The sequence below is a fragment of the Lolium perenne genome, chromosome 5 (assembly GCF_019359855.2).
Source record: "Lolium perenne isolate Kyuss_39 chromosome 5, Kyuss_2.0, whole genome shotgun sequence".
In the NCBI taxonomy this organism is placed as follows: domain Eukaryota; kingdom Viridiplantae; phylum Streptophyta; class Magnoliopsida; order Poales; family Poaceae; genus Lolium; species Lolium perenne.
The window spans coordinates 251173250-251198817 of NC_067248.2; the positions used below are offsets into that span (position 1 = coordinate 251173250).

The window sequence follows — 25568 nt, forward strand, 5'->3', positions numbered from 1 at the left end:
AACATTGTGCATCCTGTAGCGGAATCGGCCTATCCCACCGCACCAAAGCCACCTTCTTTTGCCCCCAAGTAAGAAAGAAGTCCACACAACCCCTAACTGGCCCTCGGGCCCTCATGGCTGTTTTGATAGGTGATTTTATCTAGTGAACAGTGGTATTAGGCCAGGCAGTACCTGGTCCAATCGAAACACTCTGGTCGCACCCAGCCGCACCGAACCTCCTCTCTCTGCTTCGCTACTGCTGCTCCACTTCTCTCCTCTCCTCGATGCTCTCCTTGAGGATTTGAGGGCGGCATGGCCTGGTCGAGGTCCCGCACCGCGCCGCTCTGCTCCTCTCTCCCATGGATAAACCCACCTATCAAAACAGCCATCAGGCCCGAGGGAGTTAATTGACCGATATTGCATACCCAGGGGGTTATTTGTCCCAGTTAATTTTTTTAGGGAGGTTATGTGGACTTCTTTTCCCAAGTAAAAACACACGATTCGGCCTGTCACAGCGGCCCATCCCACCACATCCAGGCCATCTTCTTCTCTCGCAAGAAAAACCCCAAGCCCACAAAACTAGGTGCCCTTCTTCCCAAAGCCACCCACCCTGTTTGCACACACGCACGCTCCAGCCAACCTCCGCCGCCCGGGAAGCCCAAACCCTAAGCCCCTCCCACCGCCGCCGATGGCCCGCTACGACCGCGCGATCACCGTCTTCTCCCCCGACGGCCACCTCTTCCAGGTCGAGTACGCCCTCGAGGCCGTCCGCAAGGGCAACGCCGCCGTCGGCGTCCGCGGCACCGACACCGTCGTCCTCGGCGTCGAGAAGAAGTCCACACCCAAGCTCCAGGACTCCAGGTAACCACCACCTCCCCCCCCTCCCCGTCCCCGCCAACAGACAGATCTAACACCCCCGCCGCCGCCGCCCGCGCAGGTCGCTGCGGAAGATCGCGAGCCTGGACACGCACGTCGCGCTGGCGTGCGCGGGGCTCAAGGCCGATGCCCGAGTCCTCATCAACCGCGCGCGCGTCGAGTGCCAGAGCCACCGCCTCACCGTCGAGGACCCCGTCACCGTCGAGTACATCACGCGCTACATCGCCGGCCTGCAGCAGAAGTACACGCAGAGCGGCGGCGTCCGCCCCTTCGGCCTCTCCACGCTCATCGTCGGCTTCGATCCCTACACGGACAAGCCCGCGCTCTACCAGACCGACCCCTCGGGCACCTTCTCCGCCTGGAAGGCCAACGCCACCGGCAGGAACTCCAACTCCATGCGCGAGTTCCTCGAGAAGAACTACAAGGACACCTCCGGCAAGGAGACCATCAAGCTCACCATCCGCGCGCTGCTGGAGGTATGTGTTTCTGATGCAATTGCTTCCTCTTACTATGTGTTTGCGCAACATAATGATACACTCTTGAATCTGTTACAGAGGTTATGCCAAATTGACAATTGATTGATTCAGTATAAAAGTCACACTCTTACTACTGAATGACTACCGTACGACACTTGTAGAGCACACTTAACAGGATCCCAAAAAAACATGATCCAGGAATAACCAAAGGTCAAGTAAACTTGTTTGCAGTGCACACGGACCTTGCCCTTAGTTATCTACCTTTGCCTGCTTGTCATGGATTCATGATTTTACATTTGGTGCTTGCAAATCCCAGCAAGCTCTTGGAGCAGTAATTTGGTAGCGGTAATGTGTTGAGATAACTGGATCATTGATTGAGCACACATTATTTGAGGTTTATTTGGAAACACATAAATGTTTAATGAATCGTCTGCTCTTTCATATACTCAACCAAAGATTTACTTAACCCCGTAATAGGAGTATAGCTTCAAACTAAAGTAGCAACTGAGCGCCATACATGCCAATCAAATGCGGAATAGTATCAGTGTGTGCCGAGTATACTGAAAGGCCTTGCTTGCCACTCATAGATGTGGTAGTTTCCTTTGTCCTAGCAATCTTACGTCTTGTGGAATGGAGATGAAAATGAAGAATTGTGACAGGTACTTATGACGAGGCATTTACATAGGTACTCCTGGTGCAGCTTTCTTTTGGCTGTGCCGAGAAGCTTGTTTAGACCTCTGTGAATATTGAATTTACTACTGTCTGATTCATTCCATTCTACCAAGGAAATTGCAAATTGATAGCTACGATTATTGATCGATCACACAGTATTTGAGGTGCCTTTGTAAATATGACGGTGTAACGAATCGATTGTTCTTTCATATACTCAACTTAAGATTTACATGACCTTAGTCATGCTGTAATAGGAGTATAACTTCAAATTAAAGTAGCAACTGGGCAGCATACATGTCAATCAAATGCTGAGAAGTCCTGGTGTGTGCCAAGTGTATTGTAAGGCCTTGCTTGCCGCTCATAGATGTCGTAGTTTTTTTGTCCTAGGAATCTCACGTCTAGTTGAATGGAGATGAAAATGAAGAATTGTGACAGGTACTTATGATGAGGTGTTTACATAGGTTCTCGTGGTGCAGCTTTCTTTTAGTTGTGCCGAGAAGCTTGTTTAGGCCTCTGTGAATATTCAATATACCATTAACATGGCGTCCTTCTTTTGCTTGTACCAACTATGGCCATATATTTGACCACGAGTCATTTCATAGAAATTATATCATTCGAAACTTTATCTGAATGCAAATACAACGGTATAATTTTTGCAATACATAACCCACGTTTTATTGGTCAAATACTCAAATTAATGGCCAAAGTTGAACCTTGTAACACGTGTGCTCATTTAATGTGGATGGAATGAGTATTAAGAAAATTACATATTATAGCAAGTTCCTAAGGGCGGTCACAACGCTCGTATCTAATGTATCGTATCTTGTTCTCCAGCTCATCCTAGTACAAAACTTCCGCAGTGCACAATATCTAATTTCATAGCACATGGGCCCATCTATCATCCAATTAAATGGCTTTTCTGTGGCTTCACCGTGAGCTGATTGGCTGGGTAAAGTAATGGCATTGGGTTTAACAACAAGAGTCATATCGTGAATAAGATACCATGACTCCCTCTCCCCTCTTAAATTAAGCTTCCACGTTGGATTCTATCCTTGCTGGCTTAGATTAGATACGATCCTAGTCATTGCATTGGGAGCGCCCTAAGGGCTCGTTTGGTTGCAGGGGGGCCAAAACCCAGGGAACTACTTCCCTCACGTGAATTTTCCTGGGCGCTCGGGAACCCCACGCTTCCCCTCCCGCTCGGGGAAGTCAAGTTTTGCCATTTGGACAAAAAAAGGCAGGGAAAGGAGTGGAACTGAACGGAACATGTCAAATTCGAAAGTAAGGCCAAAATAGTACGTTTTTTCACAAAAAAAATTGAGAATTCTGGCATACAAATTAATACATAAATTTCAAAGAATACTCATACCACAACAACATAAGCATACATCATTTTTTAAATCTCCAGGAAAATAATGGGACACCAATCATAAACATAATAGTAAATAGCCGCCACGACATCATATATTTAGAACATCATATATTTATGTTTGACACCAGAAATAAACATAATAGCGTACACCTCAGAAGCCACAAACAAATTTTGCAGAATTCGAGGATCCTGCAAATGTTTAGAAAATAAAAGAAAATTAAGCATCACGCGTGCGGAGCTCCCTCCTACGGCTGCTCCGCTCGCCGATGAGGGGCTCGAGCAAGGCCGCGCCGATAGAGGGCTACTACCTGAGCAGGGAAGCAAGGTTGTGCCGCTTCCGTTCCTGCTTCAACCTCGTCGCCACGCTCCTGTTCATCCCTAGCGGGAGCTCGCCCACCAAGTCTCTTCCTCATCGACCACGCCGCCAGAGCACCGAAGCTCACACTCTCTTCCAAGCTTGCCGATCGACCACGGTGAGCTCACACTCTCTTCCTCCGCTTTCTCCCACCCTTTTCCGTGACCACATCCAATGCACCTCGTCCGTGGGGAGCATGCCCGCCATGGCCGATGACATGGACGCTTTTCCTCGAGCGCGCACCCTCCGCCCATCCTCCTGCAGTTTCAGCGAAAAAGATAACAGAGATAACTGTAAAAGTGGCAACATTCAGAAGTCTCGTTTATATACAAGTTATGATGCCCCAGGGATGAACAATCATCATTCAGGAACCAGTGTACTATATATACAAAACTAACTATAACTTACTTAACCGCAGCATGCATTAACTGAATGCCAACATAATCAGCAAGATAGACAGTAAAACATCAGTGGCAAGGTATGCAAAGGTTAGTGGGTGGGCTACGAAAGAAAGGCAAGTTAACATTCTACATGGCTTGCAGCCCCCAATCTACTTCAAACACCAACTGAGAGGGGTGCAGACAAGACATTGACGAACCTAGGGCGCGTGGGCACCGAGGAGACGACGGTGAGCCGCGTGGAGGCGTTGCCACCGAACTTGGACCAGTTGTGGCGCTCGAAGGCCGCCTTGGAGAGGCGTGCGCGGGCGAGCTTGCGGACGCGGGTGGTGCTGATGACCTTGACCTTGTTGCCGTCGGCGTCGAAGCAGTACTCGGACGTCTTCTTGAACCTGTTCTCGTTGGGCCTGAGGACGACGCAGGGCAGGAGTAGGAAGTCGAGAACTAACTCGAGCGGAATTCAGAGATTGGGCGAACGAAAGGGTGTAGAGGCCGACGTCGCGGATGAAGGAGCAGTAGGTGGCCCGGAGCTGGGCCTCCTTGCCGGCGCCCACGTCGTCCTGCCTCGATGGCGACCCTCGCTCGATCTACTCCTTGCTGAGGTACCTAAAAGAGCCATCTGTTAGAGCAGAAACCATGGTACCCTTGTGTGTACCAAGAACAGCAACTGGCTTATCAACTACTAGAAAAGAAGATAGAACTAAGTAGACAACTAGTTGAGGAGGAGGAACAATACACGGCACACCTTATGTTTTTCCATGGCAGGGATTTAATTAAGCTCACGTAAGCCTAACCATTAACGAAATTACTGCTCCAGTACACGAAGTTATGAACCCGGTGTTAATCTAAATTTCACCAAACCAGATAGAATAAAATCCATCAATTAAACTTGAGTACCCTAGAAAACAATGCATTGTCCTGATGATCTCAGCCTTGCCGCTGCTATTTCGCATATATCATCCACGATTCCTTTCATTGATGGCTCAAAAATCAAGCATTAAAATTGTAACAGTCGTTAAAGCTACCAACCAGAATGTTGCTTCTCTACTCACTAGCTGAACAACAGATGCAAGATTTCGTATCAAAGAAACCAATACAGTAGGGAAGTGGAAGAGAGCAAATTGCCCAAGCGTCGTTCATTTCCTCCAAGACTTCGTGTACTCCAGGATCCGTCGCCTGCAACCAAAATGAATATCAGTGAAGCTGACCTCAAATAAGAGAGCAAGAGGACGGGTAGATCTGAATATCGGGACCGCCGACCGTCCTTGTCGCTGGAGGGACAGGGATCTAGGCGGAGCAGATCTTCGGACAACCGCCGCCGGAGAGGGAAAATCCGGGAGAGGAGAGGGACTTGGAGGCGATGCACTCGGTAGGCCCCTGCTCCGGTCGCCGGTGGAGGAAGAATGTTGGAGGCGTCGCATCTCTGCCTGTCGCCTTCTCCGTCGCGAGACGAGACAGACTCGGTTTCGAGGATGAGGTTGGAGAGGGGAGGTGCCAGAGGTGGGGAGGGGCGGGGCGGGGCTTGGGTCCGGTCGCCGAAGGTGGGAAGGGGATGGGAGGTGCGGTGGTTCTGTCGCCGTCGCCGTCGCCCTTGGAGTCGCCTCTCGCGTCGCCTCGCGGATTCTGTTCCGCGCCTCGCTCGTGGTGGAACGGGTTCCCCGGGTTCGACGCGGAACGGACGCGGATCGGCGGGCTGCTGGCTGTCCAAACGGTCAGGGAGTTCCACCCAGGGTAATTCCGCCCGGGGATTATCCGGCGGGGGAAAAGCCAGGGAACCCTCGCGGAATGGGGTCAACCAAACGAGCCCTAAGTGAGCCAAAATAGTGGCTTGCCATCTCTTCCTGTCCTCTGGCTTCTGCTCTGACTGGAGTGATTATATATGCATAACCCCAAAGTCCAGAGTGTCTGTCTTTAATTTAGCAGACTCTTGGGGAACTATGTTAACGAAACAGTCCCTTGTTTAATCACGTGCTATTGAACTTTTGCAACATTTCTAAAAGGAAAAAACACTTCTCAGTTGCTATGTATTTCCATGCATGCTTCCCAATTGTACCAATCACCAATTCATCTTCATGGAGATGCAACTCATACCAGCTTACATTCTGATTTTAGTTTGTATGCCTAACTGTTAATATATATTCTGTATTTGCAATTTGGGGTGATATATGGTTTGAAGTTTGACTGTCAGCATCCAAATCTGGATCCAAATGGAATTGCCTGATCTTTTGCTGTATATTTGCTTAGCTTGTCAATTATCATTTATTAAATGAAAATATTTGTGATATGCACTATAATGTCAGTTTATCCTTGCAATTTTTTTTAATCGGCAATTACTAAAGAAGACAAATCTGTTAGGTTGTTGAGAGTGGTGGGAAGAACATCGAGATTGCAGTGATGACAAAGAAGGATGGCCTTCGGAACCTCGAGGAGACTGAAATTGATGAATATGTTGCTGAGATCGAGGCAGAGAAGGCTGCGGCTGAGGCTGCAAAGAAGGGTGGCCCGAAGGATACCTAATTATTGTATGTGACCTTCATTCTGTCAACCAGAACTTATTAGTGTGTCACCTGTTACATTTTATAACATCTTTTAAACTGCTTTAACAAGACACAGTAAATGAATTGAGTTTTGCCTTATCAGCGTCTCAACTCTTGCAAATTTATTGTCTATCTGCCATTCACATTTTCAGATAATTAACCAGACCAACAAATCATAGTTTCTGAAGCTGTTCTTGCTGTGCCATTTGGGTTCATTACAATATCACCAAATATAATGCTGTTTTTTTTTTATACTGGTTTGTCTGTTGGAATGCCAATTCACTTCTGTACCTGGTGCTGTCACTTGAGAATGCTAGTGTTTTGGTACATAACTTCACCTGGGTTCATGATAATCATTGTGTAACGTGAGCTGCTGCTTTCTACCTGTCATTATCTACACAATCAAGAGTTGGTGCAGGAGCTCTGAATGGCAGCCCTTTGTGCTATTCTTATCTAGCATGATCAATGGGCAAAACCAAAGGAAATCACTGGATATGTGCACTGGTACACGTCAGAGGCCACATTACCTGACTATCAGGAGTAATATAATGACGCCACTATGCTGCGTCATGCATGTTGTTTTGCCTCCACCTGCATTATTGCTTTTTTAGGTCCCGTTTGGATTGGAGGTAAAATAGTGTATCCATCGGCGTTTAGTTCAAGTTTAAGATAAACACCGGTGACCTCATTATTTTTACCTCCATTCCAAACTGGCCCTTAGCGGTTAAATCTGGCCGGTGAATTTTTTTCCTTGAAAACCGGCTTAATCTGGCCGGTGAATTTTTTTCCTTGAAAACCGGCTTATGCGTAAATGTGATGGCACAGCTATGTGTCATATAGAACGTTCACAAATGCGACTCACCAATCGATATGTATGTTCTCCCTCTGGTTGCGCTTGTGCCCGCTCGTCATGTGCACTCGGCGTCAGGAACACAGGATTGCCGGGCCAATGGTTTCATATGAACAAGAGGCAAAACGACGTCGTTCTCTGGCTGAGGTTGGGTGTGCCATTACGTCTAGGCGAATTGCGAACATCAAACTGAGATAATAGAAACACAGACACGTACCATAATATTCTTTGGATGTGCCTATGTCTCAGGTGACTGAGTTTTTTTTAAGTCTCAACTCAAAAAAGTGCAACTACAGTTTAAAAAAAAGTGCAACAGAGTTGCACTTTCTGTTAGAAAAGAACAGAAAAGTACAACTCAAAGCATATTTTTGTAAGTGACTTAGATTTAAGAAATCTCAGTTGACTGAGACATAGCAAAACCGATATTCTTTCCTTCATGAGGGCCATTTTTTTCATAGGTGTGGCAACATGAATAGAGAAGTCAACTCCTTTTCCCATATCAGGACTCCTATAGAAATTTAAAATAGGCTTGGTGGCCAGTACACTTTTTGGATAATACTGAACACAAATGTAATATTCAATTCAAAAAAAGGAGCATTTTCGTTACCTGTACTTTTTCAATTTCACAGCGGTCACCAACATCAAAAGGATGCATCACGAATAAGAAAATAATGGCCTAAAAAATTGTCTTCATAGTATTCCCAAATACAAAGACTACCACAAGAAGCTGTGAACTGATGAAGACAAAAAAATGTTTCGTCGCTATGCCGGTAATAAGAAGCTAGAGAACAGACACTATGAGGCCGACAACAGCATTGCCCATCAGGCTAAGATTATTAACTGCCGTTTTTGTACCATTAACTGTTAGCGCAAGAGCTTTTCGCTCTCTCAATGCGTTCACCTTCAGACGAAACCATATGATAATGTTAGGAAACCCATCGACAAGAAAGAAATGCTTACTTGGATCCAGGCTTGGCTACATTATGAAAGATCTTCTTGGCGGCCACTTGCGCCTCACATTCACCGCGAATCTGTGTCGCAGACTCACGCCCCTCTCCTATTGCCTGCTGAATCTGCTCAGCCATTGTGGCTAGCGTCCCGAACCGGACAATCTTCATCAGCCTCTTCATGTTCCATGCTGGGACGTTCTTCTGATTGAGCCTATGGAGCTTGTCAATGGTGATCCCTTCCTCAATCGCGCGCTGTTTTTTCTCCTTTGACAGCCGGTTGCTTCCTTCACCTATAGAAATTAAACCCGAGACCCAAATGCTCCTCTTCCCTGGTAGATGGTTCGATCTTGACTAGCAACTAGCAAGGCGGCACGGAGCTCCTTGGGATGGCTGTGCTTGCACGTCGGAGCTCGCGCACCTTGGCAAGCACATAGTCTTTGCCAAGCATCTGCGGGCCGGAGAGCGTTTCGGTGACGTATTCGTTGAACAGCGCCTCTTGAATCCGATCAAAGTATGCTGAGACATGGAAGGAGGAAGCCAGCACCTTGAGCAGCAGCGTCTTGACAAGGCGGGTGAGCGTGAGGACGAGCAAGCAGAAGAGCGCCTTTGTCACGTATGGCAGCACCAGCGTGTTCTTCCTCGTCTCCCGCTGGACGTTATCGTCGAACAGGAAGTGCCAAGAAGCGAGAACCAGGCCGAGCCAGACGGCGCTGGAGCTCTCGCTCTCTCTCACGAATCTCTGACGAAACTGAAGAAAGTGACAAGACACAAGTAATTTTGGTGCATAACAAGATCTTGACGTGTGAGCGGATGGGTTCAAGACTCAAGAGGCCATAGTACCAATGATCGGAACGTCTCTAGGGACGGATCGAGAAATTTAACTTTTGGATGTTCAAATTTCAACTATCAATAAACATAAAGGTGAAAAATTGAAAATAATCCATGCCTTCACCCCATTAACAGTACAAATAGGACATGTAGCAAAAATATCTTAGATGTGTTGAGTTGTATAACTAAGTCAATATGTAATACTTGGAGGACCAGAGTGTAAAACAACTAAATATAAGTAGAAGAGGGGCACGCTGGGATAGAGAAGAAGCTCCCAGAAATTCCCCATTTGTTCTATCTCCTTTCTCCAAAATCTCTCTGAATCTCAACATGGTATCAGAGCAGATCGATCCAGTGAGATCTTGCTGCGCTTGATTGAGTTCGTAGTGGTGCTGTGCCACCGCGGTTCGTCGTTTGTCTCGGAGATTTCATCTGTTGGTGCCGCCGCCGCCGAGCACTCAAGGTCGCCGCCCATCTGCGTTCATCGCTGCAGCTGGGGGAAACTCCATCAGTTCTTGTCGTGTGTAGGGAAGATTAACTTTTGCATCACCGTGTAAGTTCCTGTGTGGACTCGCTTCAGTTATTGGTCTGAGGTCTGCTCGTTGGTGTGCTGCCGCGTTTGCTGCTGAAATAGAAAAGGGTCTCCTGTACGTATTCTTGTGTGTGCTTGTTCGTGTGCTCCTTGGTGAAGTCCCTGGTAGATCTGCTGCTTGTGATTGGAAAGTGTGGTATCACCTTGTTAGAGAGCCATGCCAAATACTAGTGAAGAGAAGTCAGAGGTCTCCTCTGTTGAAAAATTATGTGATAGTATGCAAAGACTGTTTGCTCAACTTGTAGAGCAAACTCAGCAGAAATCCAAAGGAACTATCACCCTAGAGCCTAACCCGGTTAAACTATCTGGACCAGGAAATTATTTTAGTTGGTCTCGTCATGCTAGTCTGATCTTAGGATCTCATGGTCTTGGAAATTTTCTGGAAGACAATGCTGTAAAACCAGATGATAAACTAGAGTTGGAGCAATGGGAACAAAACCAACAACGAGTGATGGTGTGGTTGTTGGGGTCCATGGAGCCTTCGATCCATGAGCGGTCGAGAATCTACAAACAGCAGCAGAAGTATGGAAAGAAATTGGACAACAACTTTCCGGCAGAACAAATAAGATGCAAGTGACAAGGGTGCTTCATGAGATGAGACGTCTCAAACAAGGCGAGAAAACCATAACTGAGTATGCCGGTGAACTGAAGAGATTGTACAGGGATCTTGAATTCTTTCGACCATTCAAGCCTTATGATCCACGAGACTTGAATCTTCTTCGTGAATGGTTTCAGCCAATACTTGTTCAAACCTTTCTAGATGGTCTGAATGATGAGTTTGATTTGCGGAGACAAATGATCTATTCTGCTGTAGATTGGCCGACACTTGAAGAAACAATATCTAGCATTCTTGAGGAGGAAACACGCTCACAAATCAGATCATGACCTCTCCTGCAAGTGTTGATACTCGGGCTGCTCTTTCTTCAGAGACTCATGTTCCAGCCCTTGTTCCTTCCAGGGACAACCAAGCAAATGCTAGTAAGCTCAAGTACAGGAGGAAACCACAAGTGATATGTGACCATTGCAAGAAAACTGGTCACATAAAGAAGGATTGCTTTGAGCTGATTGGATTCCCCCTCGGCGGCAACAAGGACAACGTGGCAGGTTCAATATTGATCTTGTTCGGGGTAAAAGGCAAGATCAAGTACACCTGACTTCATCCACGGTGATTTATCGTGGCCTGCACAAGCTCTCGAGGAGTTCAAGTCTAAACTCATTGCTGCCTCTACTGAATGTCCTGGTGCCTCAACCTCCAGTTTCCATGTTTCTCAAGGTGTGAACTACTCACATAGCCCAAGTAACTCCTCACATAATCTTTGGATAATTGATTCTGGAGCTACTAACCATATGACAGGTTCTCCCAAATTTTTTTCCTCATATATTCCTCGTTCAGGAAAGGATAGGGTCCGCATAGCTGATGGATCCTCATCCCCTATAATGGGGTGTGGAACTATCACATGCACACCATCCCTGCCTTTAACTTCATTTTACATGTTCCAAATTTCTGTGAACCTCCTTTTCGTCAGCTCGATAACTAAATCTCTTAATTGTGGAGCTTGGTTTGAACCTGACTTTTGTGTCTTTCAGGATCTGAAGACAGGGAAGGTACTTGGGATTGGGACCGAGCATGATGGACTATATTATCTCAATAGTGGTGCAGCTCCACTTGCTCTTGCTGCATATACCTCGTCCACAGATGAGTTGCTACTTCTTCACTGTAGACTTGGTCATTTGTCTTTTCGTGTCTTAGGTCGTATGTTCCCTTCCATGTATGCTTCTTGTCGGAAGGATAATCTTGTATGTGATGCATGTGAACTAGCTAAGCATACAAGGGCCACGTATCCTAGTCGTGGTGAAAGATGTAGAACCCCTTTTGAGGTAGTTCATTCGGATGTTTGGGGTCCTTGTGTCACAAATTCTCTTTTGGGAGACCGATGGTTTGTAACTTTTATTGATGGTTTTAGTCGATGCACTTGGCTTTATTTGCTCAAACAAAAATGTGAAGTTTTGTCTGCATTTAAAGATTTTTTTGCCTTAGTGCGTAACCAGTATAACGCAAAGGTAAAAATATTTCGTTCCGACAATGGCACTGAGTATGTTAATAAAGATTTTGGCAATTTCTTATCTTCAAATGGCATTATACATCGACAACATGTGTAAACACTGCGGCTCAAAATGGTGTAGCCGAACGGAAAAATAGACATTTATTAGAGGTTGCACGTTCTCTCATGTTTACAATGAATGTACCCAAGTTTCTTTGGGGCGAAGCTGTGAAAACAGCAGCTTACTTAATAAATCGTATGCCTTCGCGCATTCTGGAATATAAAACCCCCGTTGAATGCTTGACTGGTTCCAATCACTTTATTGTACCACCAAAAGTGTTTGGATGTGTTTGTTTTGTTCATGACTACAGGAGTTCAGTAGGAAAGCTTGATCCTCGTGCTGTTCGTTGTGTTTTTGTCGGTTATTCTCCTACTCAAAAGGGTTACCGTTGCTGGTGCCCAGCCGAGCGTCGTTTCTTTGTGAGCATGGATGTTAGTTTTCGTGAAAACCAGCCATTCTATTCTCCATCCTATGATACATGCCATCCTTTGTCCTCTCCTCCTACCCGGATTGCTCGAGAGGGGGAGAACAATGATGATGGAGCTATTCCTTTTGGTGAGCTATCCATGCCTACTATTGATGTGTCTCGACCTGCGGAAGGTACACAGGGGGAGGAAGACATGAACACTGTTGAGAACAGCCATGACTCTACTGTTGATGAGATGCATGCGTTGTCGCCCACTATAAGAGATGTGCAGTCCATCACGCCAGGAACTCCAAGTCCTAGGTCACCTTCTCCTGATTCAGTGACACAAGACACACTAGAGCAAGGTACTGAACCCTCTGCAATTATTCCCAATTCTTCTAATGTCCATGACATTCCTATTGCCTTACGAAAGTCTATTAGATCTAGAGATATACCAGCACGTCTTAAGGACTGTGTTGGCTACAAACATGACATGGCTAAATTCATCTCCTATGATAATTGTAGTCCCTTCTTTAAAACTTTTATTGCTTCTCTCGATTCAATATCCATACCCAAGGACTGGAGAGAGGCCATGCAAGACACTAAGTGGAAAGCAGCAATGATTGAGGAGATGAAAGCTTTGGAGAAAAACAACACTTGGAAACTTGTAAAGCTACCGCACGGTAAGGAACCTGTCGGCTGCAAGTGGGTGTACACGGTTAAGCAAAACCCCGACGGCAAGGTGGAACGGTACAAGGCTCGCCTAGTAGCGAAGGGGTATACACAAACATATGGGATTGACTATGATGATACTTTTGCTCCGGTGGCAAAAATGAATTCTGTGAGGACTCTAATATCATGTGCAGTAAATCTTGGCTTGGATCTATTCCAACTAGATGTGAAGAATGCATTTCTTCATGGGGACCTCCAAGAGGAGATATACATGCATATCCCACCAGGTTTTAACACCGCTCAAACTGAAGGTAAAATTCTGCGCTTGTGTCGATCCCTATATGGTTTGAAGCAGTCTCCACGTGCTTGGTTTGATCGATTCAGGAAAGTGATGATTCAAATGGGCTATAAACAGAGCAATGCTGACCATACCCTATTCTATAAGCGTAATATGAAAAATATAACTATTTTAATAGTTTATGTTGACGATATTGTTATCACCGGGGATGATACCAAGAGTATTGATCAACTCAAGGCAAAATTGGCAAGTGAATTTGAGGTGAAGGACTTGGGACCACTGCGATATTTTCTTGGAATTGAGGTATCTCGTAGTCCCAAGGGAATTTATCTCTCCCAAAGGAAGTATGTCTTGGATCTACTCTCGGAGATTGGATTATCAGGATGTCGTCCTGCCCCTACTCCAACTGAGCAGAACCACCGCCTCCATGAGGGTGATGGTGAGCCTGTCGACCGGGGGCGCTATCAAAGACTTGTGGGACGTCTGATTTATCTATCTCACACTCGGCCAGATATTGCTTTCGCTGTGAGTGTAGTGAGTCAGTTTATGCATGATCCTCGAACACAACACATGGATGCTGTTATCAGAATCATCCGCTACCTCAAAGGTTGTCCCGGTCGAGGATTATTGTACACTCCACATAGTCATTTACAAGTGGAATGCTATACCGATGCTGACTGGGCAGGCTCCCTAGAGGATCGAAGATCAACATCAGGTTATTGCTCATTTGTTGGAGGTAACCTTGTTACATGGCGTAGCAAAAAGCAAAGTGTTGTAGCACGATCAACGGCTGAAGCAGAATTCAGATCCATGGCACATGGTGTGTGCGAAGTTTTATGGCTGCGAATCATGTTGATGGAGCTAGGCCTATTCCAATCAAAACCTCTGATGTTGTATTGTGATAATAAGGCGGCACTTGATATCGCCAACAACCCCGTGCAACATGATCGAACAAAGCACATCGAGATAGATCGTCACTTTATTAAGGAGAAGTTGGATCTAGGAATTATCTGTATGCCCTATGTGAATTCATCGAACCAACTAGCAGATATTTTTACAAAGGGCTTGCCAGAAAGATTATTTGCTACCTTTTGTAGCAAGATGGGGTTGTATGATGCATTTGCCCCATCTTGAGGGGGAGTGTTGAGTTGTATAACTAAGTCAATATGTAATACTTGGAGGACCAGAGTGTAAAACAACTAAATATAAGTAGAAGAGGGGCACGCTGGGATAGAGAAGAAACTCCCAGAAATTCCCCATTTGTTCTATCTCCTTTCTCCAAAATCTCTCTGAATCTCAACAAGATGGTTGAAAAACATGTAAAAACAAAGGAAATTACAATACGACAATATTATTTGTCATAGCTTGGAAGCGGCATGGCTTCCCTGCACCCCTACTGCTAATGGTGCATTGGATTTCTTCTTTCCTTCTCTGCTTGGCTCGGCGTGGGAGACATCGAAGCCATAGGGCACCGCCTAGCGTTGGGTCGCTACTCAATTTTGGGACGTCAGTCACATATCGCTACTCTTTCATTTCTCATTGCATGCATAGGCTGGTCGTTGCTTTGCTGTCCCTTGGTCTGAACTAGTTGCTATGGACTAGTTGGCCACCATATGGACTAGTACTACTCTCTTTGTCTAAAAATAAATGTACTTCTAGCTTTGTTCATAAAATTATTTTTTAATTCTATTGACTCATTTTATAGAAAATAGTAGCAACATATGACATCAAAGCGATATATATGAAACAATATTTTCAAATGGATCTCACTATATTAATTCAGTTTCATAAATGATATTATAATTTTCCTATCAAGTCAGTGAAGTTTTAGAAGAATTGACTTAACGTAAAAGCTAGAAGTATAATTATCTGTGGACGGAGAGTATTTGCCAAATCAAGATTTGGTCTTAGTATTGGAAGAGAAAATGCGAACTAGATGTGCTAATTAAAAAATACCAAAAACTGATACACGAACAATATAAATTCTGTACATGCAATTTTTTTGGAGAAAATTTTGGGTGTTTATTTGCAGACCTATGCCTCATGGTACAGCTAGGCATGGGCTGCCCGGCCCAAAAATCCCGGACCGGGTCAGGCTTGCATGTCGGGCCGGGTTCGGGCCTGATTTCGGAACCCGAACGTCAGGCCGGGTCGGGCTCAGGCTTGCAGAAAATGTGATTTAAGCCTAGTTCGGACTGGGCTTGTCGGGCCGGGCCGGGCTTTTCTCTATTTGGGCCGGGTTCAGGTCTGATTTGTAAGCCCAAAGGTTGGGCCGGACTCGGCCTAGAAATTTTGGTTCGGGCTTTTTCGGGCCTGTCCGATGAATGCCCAGGTGTACCTCATGGTGGATCTGTCCATGAACGTCCCCACTTATACAAAAGATGGTGATTTCCCCATCCATGCAAGTGGTACAATAAAATTCGGATTTATTAAAAAGAAAAGCTAAAGTCACCTGTACGTACCTTGATGTTCACGACCTTGGACGTCTCTCCTCTCCCGCCACTGTAACTGAGAGGGGCGTTTTTTAGATCTCCCGGCCGATCCATCTCTTCACTAGCGATCCGTTTGATCCCTCGCCCTCCAGCGGCAGGAGGGTGGGGGGTCCCCACTTCACGGTTATAGACAGCGTAAGTTCTGTAGGGGCTTTAGCCGCCGGTGTTGTTTTTGCTGTAGGTGTGCATCCTCTCTGATGACAACGCTCGATGGAGCTTCGTGGTGGCGTGCCTGCTTATCCTGCACCCACGGATCGATGGATCAGTGCTGTGCACCGCTCCTCAGCCAGATCCCGTGTGGCGACGGATCTGGATCGAACATGAAGTTGTTGATGATGGAGGAAGGCGATGTTGTGAACAAAGTAGGGTGGAGGCTCTCCGGAGTTCGAGGCCAGACGACTTCCCATCCGCTAGGGGACATCTTTCGATCCAAGGCTCAAGGGAAGACGCACCATCGGCACGTTCTGCTCCTCGCCGGCGACATCGAGTTGCAGAGAGACTTCGTTGTAATTTCAATCTTTGCTGTGTGCCTTTCTGTAATCTCTTTTCTTTAATATCATCAGTGGTTTTTCTGCAAAAAAAAAGATACCGTGATATTCTATGTCCAGCACTAATGTGGATCATCCATGAGGAGGTCCAAGGTGGAAGAGGGACCGACTAATTCTTGATGTTTTAAGAGGTTGTTTCGTTGTTCCAGGAGGCCAGAGATGTAAATTTGTTTCTTTCAAGGTTCTTATCGTATTTGTTTTCGGTGCAATCCGGCTGCTTCTGGTCCCTTCAGGGGCCATTATATTATAATAATAACTTTTCAAAGGAAAACAGAAAAATAAAGAAAGGAAAAAAACTACCGATTGATAACGAGCACGGACCTGGTTCTACCGTTCCACGGCGAGGCCTCCCTGTCCTCTTCCTTCCACCTTCCAGCGCCGCCGGGCGACACCTCCAGGGGCCAGCGTCGCCGCCGGCCAGCTCTTCAGGCCCGCTTCCGTGGAAGCGCGACGCCTCCAAGCTTCTCCTCCGCCCCCCCGCCCCCACTACTCGATTGTCTCGGAGCGGACGGGAGATCCAATCCGTTCGAGGCTCGATTCGGGTCCTCGAGATCCCAAGCTTGTTTTGCAGGAATTTTAGGGGGGTTTAGCTGAACCCCCGCGCCATGGAACCAGGTGAGGAATCCGGTTTTTCCTCCCTGCTTATTTATTTATTTATCAACATACCCGTGAGAGCGCATAGTTCATTGTGATTCGATTCTGTGGTAGCTATCGGATTAGACCTAAGCCTATTGTCTTTGTGAAGAATAGCGCTGAAGAAGTCAGTTTCGAAGAAACTAGGCTGGGATTCTGCCATGTGTTCTTCTCTGCAAGGGATTTGGCGCTAATTTGTTAATCATTCGGTCATGCTTGCGAGCTAAGCTAGTTTCGCCTGCTGGAATTAGTTCTGGTGCAGTGGCGCCCACCTTGTTGGTGCTAGCTATGTGGTTGAGCAACAGAATCCATAGCGCTTGTCGTTATCTATTCAAAGAATTATTCTGTTCCGGCGTTTTTAGGAGAAGCCATAATTTGTACAACCAAAACATCGTATATTTTCGGACAAGGTGGTAGCGTTAATTTGATTTGTTAGAACGATGTTGAAACTGTTGTGCAATTGCACTTTTGAAGAAAGGGAATCATGTCACGGACTAGGTGGAAGGATGGAGGGAGTGGGAGTTTCAGCAAGGTTTTAAGAAATTGATTCACTTTTCATGATGGCTAATCATTCCAAGATTTAAAACTTGTAATGTTTGACCCACAATAAGTACAAGGTACCCTTGGTCCTTAGACTCATATTTGAAACTATTTTGTTGTTAAAAACAGTATATCGGAAAATAGTGAACAGGCAAATTTCATTCTGTGAGATCATTATAGGTCAAGTTCTATAAAACTCACTGTACAGAGTAATTATATTGTATGGTTGATTATGACCTTTTTTTTATAGTTCAGAACCACCTAGAGTAATTTGATAAGTGGATATACTTGAAGCTAATTTTGTTGCTCTCTTGTACAATTGTGTTCATAAGTGGGCTAGATTTGTCTTGAACTGAATCACTGTGCTGGGTTGTACTTATATCTACATTTGCAGTTTCAAACTTTCAATTGCTCTTTTGGTGATATCTTAACTTTGAATCACGCATATATGTTTAACATCTATTTCTTTCCACTAAATATTCTCCATGTAGTATTTTATTTTTATTGCTTTCTTATGCAATAGCATCTGCCATTGATTGCTGTTTTTTAATTATCTCTGTGCAGGTGATACCAAATTTGATGCATCACAGTATGCTTTCTTTGGTAATAATGTCTTGGAAGAGGTTGAGCTAGGTGGATTGGATGAGGAGGATGCTGGTGACAATGCTTTTGTTGAGGCAGGTGAAGAAGAATACGCTCCTACATATGGAAGGGATACATTGGAGGTAACATAGACAACAGATCTCAACATCTCATCTGTTTTTGATGTTGGCCACCATCGTCTGCCTTGACCATTTCCTTCAAAAAAGAAAAGAAAAATCCAGAATGTATAGGCACTATGTTTGTGACATGATGTGTCAATTAGGTAAGTTGGGATTTGGATAGCATTGTAAGGCTTCCTTTTATTATCAGAAGGGTAGCAACTCCCTGTGGATTTCAAGCATGAGGAGAGATCCTCTTATAATTTATAGTAATACTAGGAAAAATGCCGTGCATTGCGACGAGAGTCCCACAAATGTTCTTGTTCGTACAACACCGTTTCGAGAAACTAGCCAGCTTCAACGCGTCCACGGCTCACTCCACGGTTATGCGTGTGTCCTTTGCCATCCGCTTCAACCCGTCCATCCGTTACACATGCGCGCCGCCTCACACCACTCCGTGAAGGACTTCACCTCCCTTAACTGCCGGGGCAGAGGAAAGCGACTACAACGCTGGGGAAGGAGGTCGAATGCAAAATGACTTAATCTACCTGCATTGACTAACTGGTCATGATAGTTCGGTGTTCCTATTTTGTTCTTGTTTGGTTTTCTGGTCTAAACACAGGTTCCCCTCCTCATTACATACAATATCAAATACTAAAAAAGTCTCATATTCGTCCAACAAGCCAGGCCCAACAAATATTCTGTATTTGTGTACCCAACTGTAAATACAATGAGCAACACAAAACATTGTTTTGGAAAAGGAAGGTACTGATTTCCTCTTGCAATAAATGCATCTTCATTTCTAATTTTTAGTCATAAAAATAAACAAATTAGCTCACTTGTACCTCAAATTCCAAGTAGATACCAATTACACAGAAAATTTGCAGCATGGGTTCTACAAAACAATTTGTCTTCTATCACTTCATCATGTTTAGTTCACTATGAAAACTACAAGATTGTAAAATAAATGTAAGGAAAATAACATAACACATGTAGTCCCTTACTAACATAGGAAATTTTCAAGGTGGGCAGTTTCTCTGTTTACCCATAACAAACTTCCTCCTGTAAAATAAAAACTTTCTGGTGACATGTAAAAATTACAACATTTTTGGGATTGCATGTACGACCGTTTGTTCCGTTGGCAAAGCAGATGGAAACTAGATCGAGCCAAGCTTGTTGATCTAGTCTATTCTCTCGGCCAACTGCAGTTTCCCTGTTCTCGATACAGCATCACGTGATTTCGGAGTTATAACATCAGGTATTCATGTGAAGGGAACCAGGAGGCAACGACGGGTGTGACCAATCAAAAGCCCCAAATTAATCCCCAACGCAGAGGAAGCAGAGCAGCACTAGTCGCCACATCAGTCGACCCCAGCGTTGATGCGCTCGGACATGTGGCGGACGGGACCACCGAGGATGGATCCCGCGCACCTCCTCTTCACGTGGGCGGCATCCGGCTCCACGATAATTACTATCGGCAATCATCCCAGCAGCGCCAGTTGCTGGCTGATGGTGCTGCAGCTAATTGGTCTGCCTAACCTGCGATCACCGCGTGATTCTGGTCCTGGTTCTTGGAGGAAGGAGGTTTCTTTGATCCATTCGCCGGGCTTGGTTTTTCCGGCTCGATCGGGATGGCTGGCTCTTGCGGTAGCGCAGGGCCCCAGGTTGGTGGCAGATCTCGGGGTAAGGAGCCGATGCGGGGGATTGGGATGGACGGCTCTCGCCGGGCGGCAGCGCAGGCCCCTGGGTTGGCGGCAGATCTCGGTGTAAGGAGCCGACGCGGGGGCGGGTAGGAGCAGCGAACGGGAGCCGAGGCTTAGGCCGCACCGAGGTGGAGGCTGGAGGATGGTGGCGGCCGCGCGCAAGTTGCTGCGGTGGAGGCCGGCGGTTGCTCGTGCGTGAGGAAGAAATCGGGAGGAGGCCTCGCAAGTTACCGAACTGTTTTTTAGACTTAGCGGTGGCAGTGGCCGTTGAAGACTGAAATTTTTTGAGCAATCTGTTGTAGCTTTTGTTTTCCTTTTTGGTTCATGCCATCAGAACCCGGTAGAGTATGCAACATGCAAGTACACAACCAATTTCATTTTAGGGAAACACGTGTGACCAAATAGGAATATACATTGTTATGTAAACTGGGGAAGCTTTTGGTTTATCTCTTTTGTGGTTGCTAACAATGTCTCTGTACCGATTGATTGAAAATCTGTTAAAAAATGTAGACAACTGTATTTTAAGATAATTAATTCTATCATGTGTCCAGATATGGTGCCTTGTAAACTGAGGAAGGTTATGTATCTCTCTTGGAATTATTAGTTAACTCTGTTGGGGTGCATACAGCTATTGTTGAAACCCTTTCCCTACATATCCTAGAAGAACTAGAAAATTTACAATCAATGCATTACAAGAGAGGTAGTCACAACTGTATATGTTAGCAGGTAGGAACCGTGAGAAATTGTGTGTATTGTGCATAGTTTGCACAAGAGAGGTAGTCCCAACTGTATATGTTAGCAAAGTTTTAGTTTTATATATATCTTCAGGTAGGAACCGTGACAAGTTGTGTGTGTTGTGCATAGTTTGCCTTTTGGAAAGCTGCGGCTAAGTGTATTAGCCCGCTAAAAGGTGGCTATAGCGGGCTATAGCCCTGTTATAGACGTTTCCGCAGGCTGCTGCTATAGCCTATTCAAAACCTTGGTATTGTGTGCTTTATTCCCTTCAATTTCTGTTTTTTTTCCCGCTTACTGTTGTAACCCAAACATGCTTTGTAATGATTCTGAATGGCGCGCCGCTGAATTGGATGATTACCAGATTGCAAATTGTAGCAGTTTTTATTTCTGTAATGTAGTAGGATTAACTGCTCATTGACGAAGTCTGCTTTTGCAGGATGAAGGTGTAAGTTCATTTACTGGTGTTGATGATCTTGCCGGAGCATTCTCAAAGGTTTAATTTCATTGAGTGCATAAACATGTGTTTGTTTGCAATTTAATTTAACAGAATAAAGATGCCTTTAAGTTTTTCATTCAAGTTCTTCATGGTTTCCTCAATAGTCATCACATGAGCTGCACATTATTTCTATCAAAATTTCAGTGTACTTAATTTGCACGGTTGTATCATTACACTTGTTCCTTTTTTACTGTTGATGCTGATTTGTTGATTTACACTTTCAGCTTAACAGAACTGTTAACGAACCAAAGCAACCAGGAATAGTTAGCCGTGGGGGTTCGTTATCTGGACAAAGTGAGTAATGCTCTGTTTTATTCATTTTTGTGAGCACGCTTACTTGTGTGTTTAACTTCCTTCTCATCTTTAAAGGATTTGCTGGGTGCATTATGCATGTTCCTAGATGGCATGCTTGCACATGCTTAATAGCATATTCTAAATTCCTTGCAACTTCTGCAACAGCTACGGTTTTTCTTATGTACTTTAAATTGTCTATGTTATGTCTGACCAGTGCAATGATTATAATATGACTGCTACTTCTAGTCATACGATACTTAAAATGAATAATCTCCATTCTCTTGTTATCTTGTTGGGATATACATTTATCACTTATTTTTATTCATTAACATTTTTATTCTAATTCTGCACTTTATAGGCTCTACTGCAGACTGGGCACGAGAACCTGAATCATCATACTGGCCTACACAACCTTCACTGGACGCTGAACAACGGCTGGACAACAAAAACTGGTGGTCCCAACCATCCCATCCAGCTCACTTTGCTGATTCCAGACTTCAGAGGACATCATCATCCCCACAACAAGATGCTCAGTACAATGCTATCGAACCTATTCTCGGACCAAGGCCATCTCCTTTGCACAGAATGTCATCATACCCCCACCAAGAGCCTCAATACAATAATGCTGAACCGATTCATGGGAATGGTAGCAGGTATACACCAGCTTTGATGCAGCATCCAAATGGATTTATACCGCCTCAAATGCCGCCACCCCGTCAACAAAATGGAATGCTTCCAATTCAACACTCTCCACCCCAGTTCTCACAACTACATGCCCAGATGCTTGGTCGCCAACATCACCCGCCACAAAATCTGCAGATGTTTGGTCCTCGGCATCCTCCACCACAAATGATGGGTAGATTCGACCCAAATTTTGATATGCCTGACTTGAGCGACCCCAGAGCAAGATCAATGTTACACCATGGAAGGCACGGCCCACGTTATCCTCCCCAAGGTTTCGATCCTAGCAATATGAGAATGGATAATAGGTGGCAGCGGTTCAGATCCAGGTACATGTCCACTGAAGAAATTGAGAACATAGCAAGGATACAGAAAGCAGCCACTCAGATCACTGATCCATATATTGATGATTACTATCATCAAGCTTGTTTGGCTACAAAATCAGCGGGAGCACAACTGAGGCACCACTTCTGTCCAACTTTGATCAGAGATCCATCTTCTCGTGCACGAAGTAAGGATGAGCCACATGCATATCTCCAGGTTGATGCTCTTGGGAGGCTCCCATTTTCTTCCATCCGCAGGCCTCGCCCGCTCCTTGATGTTGAAGAAGCCTCCGAACCAAGTGATAACACTACTGAAAAATCTGCTTCAAAATCTCTTGACCAAGAGCCGATGCTGGCTGCTAGAATCACAATTGAAGATGGTCTTTGCCTGCTACTGGATGTGGATGATATTGATCGTTTGCTTCAGTTTAGTCAACAGCCAGATGGTGGTTTGCAACTGAGAAACAGAAGACAGGCTCTTCTCGAGCAGCTGGCAGAATCACTGCAATTAGTTGATCCACTTACACCCAATAAGGATATACCTCTGTCGCCAAATGACGATCTAGTGTTTCTCCGCATAGTATCCCTACCAAAGGGTCGGAAACTACTTTCTCGTTACATTGAACTTGTTACTTCAGGCAGTGAGCTTGCAAGGATTGTTTGCATGGCAGTCTTCCGACATCTAAGATCTATATTTGGCAATTTGTCCTCTGATAGCAGCATAGATAGGACAACTACTAAACTTGTAAGTGCCGTATCCACCTGTGTTGTTCGGATGGACTTGAGTGGACTCAGTGCTTGTCTTGCAGCTGTTGCGTGTTCATCACAGCAACCACCTCTTCGGCCTCTGGGATATGCTGCTGGTGATGGCGCTTCTGTCATTATAAAGTCTGTACTGGACAGAGCTACAGAGCTTTTTACCGATCATCATGTGGCCTCTGCTTACAGCATGCAGAACAGAGCTCTATGGCAGGCATCATTTGATGCATTCTTCAGGCTGCTTATGGAGTATTGCATGAGTAAATTTGATACTGTGATTCATACAGTACAAATGCAACCTGCTGCAGCAGCTGTGATAAGCAGGGAAACTCCAGTGGAGCTGTTGCGTGCCAGCCTTCCTCACACAAATGAGCATCAGCGCAAGCAGTTGCTCAGTTTTGCTCAGCGCAGTGTGCCTGTCAATAACTCTAATTCTACTGGGTCTGGTAATGTACTGATGACATCTCAATATGTCCAGAGCTGAATAGAAGAACGGAGCTGCTTTTCATAATCTATATATGGAGTACTTGGTATGGTATTGTTCTTTGATAATGTTTATCACAGCTGCTTTACGTTTATGTTTATTCTATTCTTCTTATAACTCTGAATCTCAGTAATCATATGTTCTGTCCAGTGGGACCTTTTTTTTAATTTGCACTCTGGAACTACTACTGGTGTTTTCATCAGATTGTTATCACTTTTTTTTTTTGCTGAGCCGGTGAGACCTGTTTGTCCATACTTGTCTTGAGATACTCTTGCAGCTTTTCTCACAGTACCAACAAAAAAAACAGTTCTCGGTCTCCATGCTTTGTCACCCTGTAGTGTGCGTGGCAGGGGACCTATTGTTCACCAATTTATTATCTCCATGGGTCTGCAACTTAGACCAGTATACATGTTGAGATATTCTACTGTCTAGCAAAAACGTAAACTTCAGTATCTAGATTCTTGGTAGTATTTAGTTGCAGTTTGGTTGTTTATATCCAAATTCTCTGTTAGGATTAGGATTGTATTCAGTTGCAGGGTTCGAAATGGAATTGATTTATCTTTCTTCTACAATTGTTTTACTTTCTCCTCGATCCTGGCCATTTACATCGATCTTCTATTGATTTGAAGGGCAATGTGTAACTTGTATCTTCAGCTTATCTTTCCAATTTTCTTTTTGTTCGCCAACCATTTATCGATGTACAACCTTGTAGGTTCTTGCGAGTGAGTGGAGGAGCATAGAGATTGCTGCCAAAGAAGGCTGGTCTTGGTAAAAAGTACAACGAATGGTCTTCTGCCACTTGAGGAAAGCTGAATGCAAAGAATGGTGTGCTCGAGGGAGGAAACCTGATAACTGAATGTGCTATGCCTTCATTCTGCCAGCAGAAACTTGTTGCATTCCTTATTTCCGTAGCATGATGTGAACTTTGCTTTAGACATGGAAGTTAGTCGTAAATGAATTTTTTTTGTTTTTTCTTGATGGCTTGTGAGCTGTCTTTTTGTTGTTCTTCCAGCGCCTGAATTGGCAGACGTTATTACCATATATGGCTTAGCATATCAGCGAGATATTTAAACAGGTTGGCAAATTATTATTTCTGCATTTGTACCTGCTCTGTTAGTTGGGTTAACAGCTGGCGATGCTGTTGATTCCTTGCCATGCCACTTTGGTTGATGATAACCTCACCTGATAATGCTTGTGCTTTCTTGGTATGTCAGCTCTTATTCATGTGTGACCAAACCAGCGGGTGGTTCAGACGAAAAAAGTGAGACATTTATGTATCCAACAGCTTAGCGACCTACTATATGTGTAGGTTATAAGGGTCTGCACCAATAACATACAAGCTCTTGAACCGAGCATTGCTCAGTATATATAGAGGTTTGTAGTATAAGTCCCAATGTTCTTCCCAGTTCCCACCACAACATCCTACTTACTTACCATCAGCCCCCGTACGCTAGCCTTTTGTTTTCTTGAAGAGGACACGCAACACCAAAGATCATATCACATTGTCACAACCTGGGAAAACCTTAGTTCGTTTGGACACAACAATGATATGGAGTTGATCAGATCAAACCACGCGAATGTATGACGCGAATGGGAAGCACTGCGGAAGGATCCTTGACACATCGTTAGCTTGTGACTTGATTTGATCAAAACTAGTTTTGTCAGAATAATGAACCCAGCAAGATTTTCTAAATTAGGACAAAACATTGAGCCTTATGATGAAGGTTATGCCGCAGGAGCAGCACCAAAGAAGAGACTGAATGAAAGTTTCCGTAGTTACTCGTGATGCAGAGTTTATTTTGTAGTAGACGGTAG

The 25568-nt window shown here is 45.0% G+C and overlaps 2 protein-coding genes, 2 long non-coding RNA genes and 1 pseudogene across 5 annotated transcripts; 3 read left to right on the forward strand and 2 right to left on the reverse strand.

Moving 5' to 3' along the window:
* Nucleotides 1-576: 576 nt before the first annotated feature.
* On the forward strand, nucleotides 577-6764 carry LOC127302688 (proteasome subunit alpha type-7-A). Its single transcript, XM_051333230.1, has 3 exons — nucleotides 577-840; nucleotides 917-1331; nucleotides 6484-6764. Exons 1-3 carry the CDS (start codon nucleotides 668-670, stop codon nucleotides 6643-6645), a joined length of 750 nt encoding a protein of 249 aa, XP_051189190.1. The 5' UTR covers nucleotides 577-667; the 3' UTR covers nucleotides 6646-6764.
* LOC127302689 (uncharacterized) lies at nucleotides 3440-5898 on the reverse strand. Of its 2 annotated transcripts, XR_007853076.2 has the most exons (3): nucleotides 5389-5874; nucleotides 4329-5304; nucleotides 3440-3988 (listed from the first exon to the last, which is right to left on the reverse strand). It is a non-coding gene; the product is annotated as an uncharacterized lncRNA (long non-coding RNA). The 2 variants fall into 2 exon arrangements; XR_007853075.2 differs by having other exon boundaries at nucleotides 4329-5898.
* A 1081-nt stretch (nucleotides 6765-7845) lies between the features above and the next one.
* Nucleotides 7846-9768, reverse strand: LOC127304324 (mechanosensitive ion channel protein 6-like; annotated as a pseudogene).
* A 1299-nt stretch (nucleotides 9769-11067) lies between these two features.
* On the forward strand, nucleotides 11068-11883 carry LOC139831666 (uncharacterized). Its single transcript, XR_011746131.1, has 2 exons — nucleotides 11068-11158; nucleotides 11473-11883. It is a non-coding gene; the product is annotated as an uncharacterized lncRNA (long non-coding RNA).
* Nucleotides 11884-16741: 4858 nt separating this feature from the next.
* Nucleotides 16742-24851, forward strand: LOC127302690 (protein PAT1 homolog). The gene is made up of 6 exons (XM_051333232.2): nucleotides 16742-17019; nucleotides 18142-18302; nucleotides 21153-21209; nucleotides 21437-21506; nucleotides 21865-23799; nucleotides 24466-24851. Exons 1-5 carry the CDS (start codon nucleotides 17010-17012, stop codon nucleotides 23751-23753), a joined length of 2187 nt encoding a protein of 728 aa, XP_051189192.1. The 5' UTR covers nucleotides 16742-17009; the 3' UTR covers nucleotides 23754-23799; nucleotides 24466-24851.
* Nucleotides 24852-25568: the final 717 nt, after the last annotated feature.

What these genes read in the sequence shown, in the direction of transcription:
- LOC127302688 (XM_051333230.1), top strand. Translation starts at nt 668, where the DNA reads ATGGCCCGCTACGACCGCGCGATCACCGTCTTCTCCCCCGACGGCCAC. An exon ending in CCCAAGCTCCAGGACTCCAG is followed by an intron (nt 841 to 916) that starts GTAACCACCACC and finishes CCGCCCGCGCAG; the next exon opens with GTCGCTGCGGAAGATCGCGA. An exon ending in CCATCCGCGCGCTGCTGGAG is followed by an intron (nt 1,332 to 6,483) that starts GTATGTGTTTCT and finishes CAAATCTGTTAG; the next exon opens with GTTGTTGAGAGTGGTGGGAA.
- LOC127302690 (XM_051333232.2), top strand. An exon ending in TTGCCGGAGCATTCTCAAAG is followed by an intron (nt 21,210 to 21,436) that starts GTTTAATTTCAT and finishes TTACACTTTCAG; the next exon opens with CTTAACAGAACTGTTAACGA. An exon ending in GGGTTCGTTATCTGGACAAA is followed by an intron (nt 21,507 to 21,864) that starts GTGAGTAATGCT and finishes TGCACTTTATAG; the next exon opens with GCTCTACTGCAGACTGGGCA.